The 6748-nt window shown below is 53.1% G+C and overlaps 1 protein-coding gene across 1 annotated transcript in view; it reads left to right on the top strand.

Annotated features, from left to right (window-relative positions):
- The first annotated feature begins 51 nt into the window (after positions 1-51).
- Positions 52-6748, top strand: part of CREB3L1 (cAMP responsive element binding protein 3-like 1) — a 33635-nt gene continuing 26938 nt past the window's right edge. The window contains exon 1 of the mRNA XM_008570497.1: positions 52-177. Within this exon, the coding sequence (XP_008568719.1) occupies positions 76-177 (102 nt within the window). The 5' untranslated portion in view covers positions 52-75. The remainder of the gene's footprint in view (positions 178-6748) is intronic.

The raw sequence follows: 6748 nt of genomic DNA, 5'->3' as shown, positions 1-6748 counted from the left end.
GAGCTCTGGGCTGGGCGCGCCGCCGCCCTGGAGTGAGGGAAGCCCGGCCGAAGGGGGTCCCCGGAGCCGGCCGCGATGGACGCCGTCTTGGAACCCTTCCCGGCCGACAGGCTGTTCCCCGGATCCAGCTTCCTGGACTTGGGGGATCTGAACGAGTCGGATTTCCTCAACAATGCGGTAAGATGAAGGGTCTCGGTCCCCATTTCACCACTCGCCGCCCCTCTTCGAGGTGCGCCTGGGCCCCCAGAAGGACGGGACTACACATCATTGGGCAGGAGCGGGGGAGGGGGCTTGGTGCAGGGTCTCCTAGAGGGACACGTGCTTCGAGCTCTGAGATTTGGCGACTAGGTCCCTTGACACCTCACGTAGACCCCGAGCCTGGGACGAGCCTGGGAGCTTGCGCCAGTGCGCGCCCCTCCTGGGGGCTCTGCCCGTGGATACACTGGCCTCAGCCTTCTAGGGAAAGGGGACGTCGAGGCGTCGGGGCCATCTGATCCTCGCATAGGAGCTCAAGAGACACCAATTTTGTCCTCCGCCCATGTCTTCTAGTCATCCCCCATCTACCCTCGGGGTTCGGGACCAGATTGGGCGCAAAGTGGCGGCGCCCTCCTGCGCCCCCATTAGGGCCTCCGCTGGGGGGCGCACAGGGGAGCGTTCAGAGAGCCAGAGACCAGACACCCCTTGGGGGCCAGAGCCAGACCCTGGTTCTGAGCCAGACCCTGAAACTTAGGCGAGCTGCCCCGGCCTCCCCAGGGAATCAGACCCAACACCCCCCGGGGAGGGACTTGAGGCTCAGGAGGTCAGGGCAGCATAGAGTGATCGCTCGGCAGGAGGGAGGCCTTTGTCTCCTTCTGTGTCTCTAGGTCGCTGCTCTGTCTCTCGGTCCCTTAGGTCTGGCTGACTTTGTCTGTCCCTCTCTTCCTGTGTCTTCATGACTGCCTCTGTCTCTGGGCTTGTCTTTCTTCTCTTTCTCTCTTTTCCCCTCCCTCCCTAAGGAAACGTGGCTTCTCTTCTTTCCTCCCTCCCTCTCTCAGGCTCAGCCCTAAGGCCTTGATGGGGGAGGGGCACAGGCTCAGTAACAGGAGAAAATATTTGGGTTCAGAAGGGCCTGCCGGGATGAAATGTGGGCTACTTGGAGAATCTAGTGGGAGCCCCCCATGGCGTGAATCATCAGTTGCACGTGCGTGCACGCACACACACACATTCACCTTGTGATCAAGCACCTGAGGGTCTCTACCTGCTGGCCTCTACCTCTTGGGACTAAGATAAACTTGGCCAGGCAAGAGCCAAGTTCTTAGAGGACTTGGGCATCTCGGACTTCCACCTAAACTGTCCCAGGTCACTAGATTGATGGTGGGTAAGGAAACAAGCCAAAGGACAGCAACCTGAGTCAGGGAGGCACGGGGTGTGAGGTCTGTCTGTTCTCCATCAGACAGCACATTCGGGTCACCCTGCTCCTGAGGAAGGCCCTTTGTTCCAGTCAGAGGGAGGACAAGCCAAGGGAGAAAAGAGGGAGAGTTTGCACTGGCAGCAGAGAGACCTAGGTTCTAGAACTGGCTCTGCTTCCCCTGTGAGTTTGGGCCATGAGACTGGCTCTCCTCTCAGGACCTCAATTTCTTTGTCCATAAAATGGGGAAAAGTTGGACAGAGTCTTTTTTAAGGATTGTTCTGGCACAGATCCTAGAAATAAAGCAGCAGGGTTCTAAGGATCCGCACACCCCTCCTGGAGATAGTAAAAGACACTGGTCAGGGGAAAAGGGATTTGTCAGAGCTCGGACCCTGGCAGTCAAAGGGAACGGTAGGGCCCCCAGCGAGCATCCTTCAGCCCTGGCAGCTCTGAGCTGGACTTTTTTCTGAATGAACTCTGTCACCCACAGCCTCTTCCTGCTGCTCCGTGCAGCCCTGCATCCCCAGCTGCTCATCTGGGCCTTGGTCCAGCACAGGAGACAGTGGTATTCAGCACTGGGACACTGGGAGGGAAAGCCCAGCCAGTGAGGAGGCTGGGGAGGCCCCTGACCTTGCTCCTGGGCAAGGCCAGGCAAGGCAGGAGGAAAGGAAAGGGTGTCTAAGGGGAGGAAGAAAGACCTCCTGGGCTAAGTATCAGGAAATTTGGTCCTGGCTGTGTTTCTGCCACCAGCCAGCTGGGCAATTCAGAGAAGTGACTTTTCTTCTTCTGGGCCTTGGTTTCCTCATCTGAAAAATGGGGATATTACAACCTTCCCCATAGCATTATTGTAGACATTTAGTGAGAAGATTAGTGTAAAGATTACTATAGCACAAATGCCTGGCATGTAAGAGTCCATAGCTGACTTGAGCCAGAGTGGTAGTGGGAACTACTCAGCGAGGAGTTGCTGTGTGACCTTGAATGAGTCACTTTCCTTCTCTGGGGCCTTCATTTCTACATCTAAGGTCCCTTCCAACTAGGATCCCATACCAACCCCACCTTCAACTCTTCCTTTATTCTGCACGAGGTTGGAAAATGTTTCAGGGTTAGGGATAGGAAGGGATGGTGTCTGTACGCTTCTCGGTCTGGAAGATGGAGAGTAGGGTATTCGCTATCCTTCTCAAAAATCCAGACACAGGCCAGTAAGTCTCGTGTAAGCTTTGTTGCTTTGTGCAAAAAGCAAAATGTATATTTGCCTCGAACACAACTCTGTAAGAAATGTGCATTCACTTGGACAGAGACAGGAGACTTAATACATAAAGTCAAGTCAGGTGTGTTTGGAGGTGGCTGGGGGTGCTTTATTTTTTCTTCTGTGAGGATACCTTTGTGTTGTTGCAATCCTGTTCGTGTGATTCTCAGAGACACCCCTCAGAAGGGGCTGCCCTCCCTGTCAGATGTGGGTGCTTCTCCTCCTGCCTCTCCCCATCCTCCCACCATCCCTGAGGTGGCTGCCCTTGAACCTTATTCCATTGTCCCCTGTGACCCTTCAGCCCCTGGGCACGTGTGAGAGAGGGTCTGGGCTCAGAGGACTGGGATAAAGGACCAGAGGGAGCAGGCTGTGTCTCTAGATAGAGGCACTAGGTCTGTGTGCCTCTGACCTCCCTCCTCTCGCTAAGGGGAAGGGATGACTCTGGTTTCTATAGAGGGAACTGACTTGGGATCCCAGAGAAGTCCCAGCTGGGAGGGTGTGGGGAGGAGACGGAGGAGGAAGAAGAGTTCTGTTGTCTCAGAGGGGAGCAGCAGGAAGCTGCAAGGATGTTTGCCCAGCACGCTCATTCACCTCCCCACAGCTGCGGAGGCCAGGTGTGGGATGACGGGAACCCAGGGACCAGCCCAGGGGCAGGGAGCTGGTCACTGCTCCCCAGGCCCCCAACCTGGATTCTCCTGAGCTAACTGGGGAAGCAGAGAGCCACCACCACCCCCAGCCTGTGGGGGATTTAGGGAGATTAGAGAAGAATGTGTGTTTGGGTGTTCCTATGTCTGTGGGTGGTCCTTTAACTGCCCGTAAAAGGGGAGATATGTGTGTGTTTCTCTTCAAATTCTCATCAGCAGGAAGGAGGACAGAAGGGCCCGGGCACTTTGGTCTCAGGGCAGAATCCAGTAGAAGAGAATTAATGAAGACAAACTAATGGAGGAGCCCAAGTCTCAGGCACCCTATTCAGAAAAGGAGACCTCCCCAGACACCTACCCCTCCACCAAAACATTAAGTTTGTTTGGGGCAGGGATTTAGTTTTGTTTTGATTTTGCTTCCCCCATTGTTGAGGGAACGAGCTCCTTGAGGGCAAGGGCTTTGTCCTGTTCACTGCTATATCCCCAGTGCCTAGCACAGTCCTTGGCACAGAGCAGGCCTCAACCAAATGCTGTTGAATGAACGAATGAATGAATGAATGAATTAGGGCCCAGGCCAGACCCCACATTTTTCAGGGAGGAGGAAAAAGTGTACTTAAGCCCATCTGCTCTCAGCCATCAGGATTCTGCAGCCCACGCTGTTTCTGAGATTCAGGAAGGGCTCTCCATGGTTTCCAATGAGTTGTCTTTGTCTTGAGCCATCACCATACTGTGACACAGGCTCTTATAGACCCTGGTCTAGGACTGTCCAGAGTTGGCTGACCCACAGGGGATTTGAACTTGTGGCTCAGGCCTCACCCTTGAGCACTAGCTCTAGGGCTTCTATCTTCCCCAAATTCTTTTTCAGACTGCTCTAGGACTCCTGGATCCACACTCGCCCAGTTTAAAACTAAGTCTTCTCCAGTCCTGCCTCAGGGCCTTTGCACATGCTGTTCCTGCCATCTGGAATGCTTTCCCTCCAGTGCTGTCTATCTCAGCTTCTGGTCTCAGCTCAAACGTCATCTCTTTAGAGAAGCCTCACTTGCTACCTAAAGTGGGACCCCCTGTTATTTTCTGTTTCAGTCCTTTGATTTCTTCATAGCCCTATACAAGTTTGCAGTTATTTTACTGGCTTATTGTCTATTTCTTCCATGAGAAAGTAAATCCCACAAGAACAGAGACCATATTAGTTTTGTGCATTGCCATAAACTTGGCTCAGTATTATGGCATAAATAGGTGCTCAATATAGTAAAACTCCACCATAATGTCTAAGTTTGTCTAAAGTCTAAAATTTCCAATTATGTAAAATGTAGAATTATATTTTTGTAGGATCAATAAAAAACAATATTTTTCAGGTGGTCTGTACTATCACAAAAAGCACAAAAGTAAAGATCGTGAAGCTTTATTGCATGCGGCAGACTGAACTGAGAAAGTCCCTCAGGAGCACAAAGCAGTCACTTCTTTACCAACCCCACAGAGATAAGAGTCTTGCCCACTTTTATTTGAGATGGGGCCTGGGCATAAGACAGAAGCCAAGTTTTGGTCATATCGTAGTGGACTTTGTTCTTTTTCAAGGATTTACTATATTTGCAGAGAAAAAGCACTTTAGACTGCAGTAGTCCCTGTAAGGGTAGGAGGGAATTTTTTTTTTTTAAGGCAGACCTGAGTGTGTAAGAAGTGCACTCACAATTCCAGAAGGGGCCCTGTTGTTCTTAGTGTCCTGGCCTGGCCAGCCCCAAGGATGGTGGATGTGCTGCGTCGCACAGAAGTGCTGTCTGCATCCCGATCTGCTGTGAGGTCCCTCTGGCTTCCCTGGACCAGCTGGGGATTCACTTGCTCATTCATTAATACACACATCCATTCCTTCAACAACTGGGCACTGAACCAGCACCTATGCTGGTGTCAGGGTTACCTGGATGAAGAAGACACACCTGGCCCTCCAGTCACTGACAGCCAAATGAGAGACACAGAGAGGGAAACAGACAGTATCACCACCATGGTGGGTGCCGTGATGGAGCAGAGCATGTTGGGGGGTCTGAGCCAAGCCGGAGGTCACAAAAGATTTCTCAGGGAAGGTGACCTCTGCAACCGCCTCCCCAATTTCCCCCATCCTTAGTTATTGGAAGGCATTTCAGCAGGAAGAACTGGGGATGTGTCCCTTTTATTGAACATATATAGGCATTATTGCCCCTTGTGCAGTGGAGAAAACAGACTCAGAGAGGAGAGGGACCTGTTAACTCTTTCAAGAATCCTATGGAGCGAGTCAAGGAGGGGAGAGAGAAGCAGCTAGAAGCTAGTTTTCTCCCACTGTTGTTCTGATTTGAGCTTTGCCCCCTGGGCAAGGAAAGTTTGGGATCTTGGATATCAGAGGGGCCCTGCCTTCATCCTCACCCACCCCCATCCTTAGGGCTAGAGCTTTAGGGGCAAAGCCAGATCCCCTGGGTAGGCCCCTGCAACCCATCCTGCACCCTCTCCTCATATTCACCCCGGGATGCTGCTCCCCAGCCCTTCTGGGGACTTGGACCTTGCTCTCCGCAGCTCCCAGGACTCCCCAGGAGGGTCTGTTTATGTCTGGCCTGGCCCAGCTACTATGCCAGAAGGAGGATAAAGAACACCTGCTTGTGTCCTCGCCTCCCCACACCGTGTGCCTCCTGCAAGTCCTAGGACCGAGGCTCTCCCAAAGTATCTTTCTCCGGGACCTGGCTTGCCCTTGAACCTCCCTCCAGAAACCAGCTCCAGATGCTGGAGAACAGGCTGTTCTTCTGCAAGTCTCAGCGCTCCAGGGGGCAGGATGGGGGAGGAAGATTTGGGTGGAGTTAAGTCAAGACCATGAGCATTGCTCTGGCTGGAACTCTAGGTAACCCCCTGAGCAGGCCAAGGGAAGCCAGAGTAAGTGGCAGGACCCTGGACCAGGATTGGGGAAAATGTGGAGGCTGCGAGCGTCTGGTTCAGGAGAAGGTGGGAGGGGCAAGATATGGCCCAGAAGTCTGACCCTTGGAGGAAATATGTCAAAAGTATTGAGTTCCATGGAATGTCAAAGATCCCGATCCCCATGGCCTGGACACACCATATCATCAAGGAGGCCAACTTGATAGCGAGAGCAATAACGGGCTTCCCTGCTGCTGGGTTCAGTGCGCATCGTCCCCCAACTCTCCTGGGACAGAGGTGGAATGTCAAAGATCCCGATCCCCATGGCCTGGACACACCATATCATCAAGGAGGCCAACTTGATAGCGAGAGCTATAACGGGCTTCCCTGCTGCTGGGTTCAGTGCGCATCGTCCCCCAACTCTCCTGGGACAGAGCCCTCGCCGCCACTTCTTGGCCCTTGGCTCTTCGCCCAAAAGCCATTTCACCCATCACAGAGAGGCTGACATATCTGGGCTGGGATGTGTGGTCTGACTTAACAGCTGGACAGCAGCAGCCACGCCCCCCTCCTCCCCTTCTGAAAGAATAACAAAAATGAAAGCAGCAGTGG

The sequence above is a fragment of the Galeopterus variegatus genome, unplaced genomic scaffold (assembly GCF_000696425.1).
Source record: "Galeopterus variegatus unplaced genomic scaffold, G_variegatus-3.0.2 Scaffold608, whole genome shotgun sequence".
NCBI lineage: Eukaryota > Metazoa > Chordata > Mammalia > Dermoptera > Cynocephalidae > Galeopterus > Galeopterus variegatus.
This window is presented reverse-complemented; position numbering and strand designations above follow the sequence as displayed.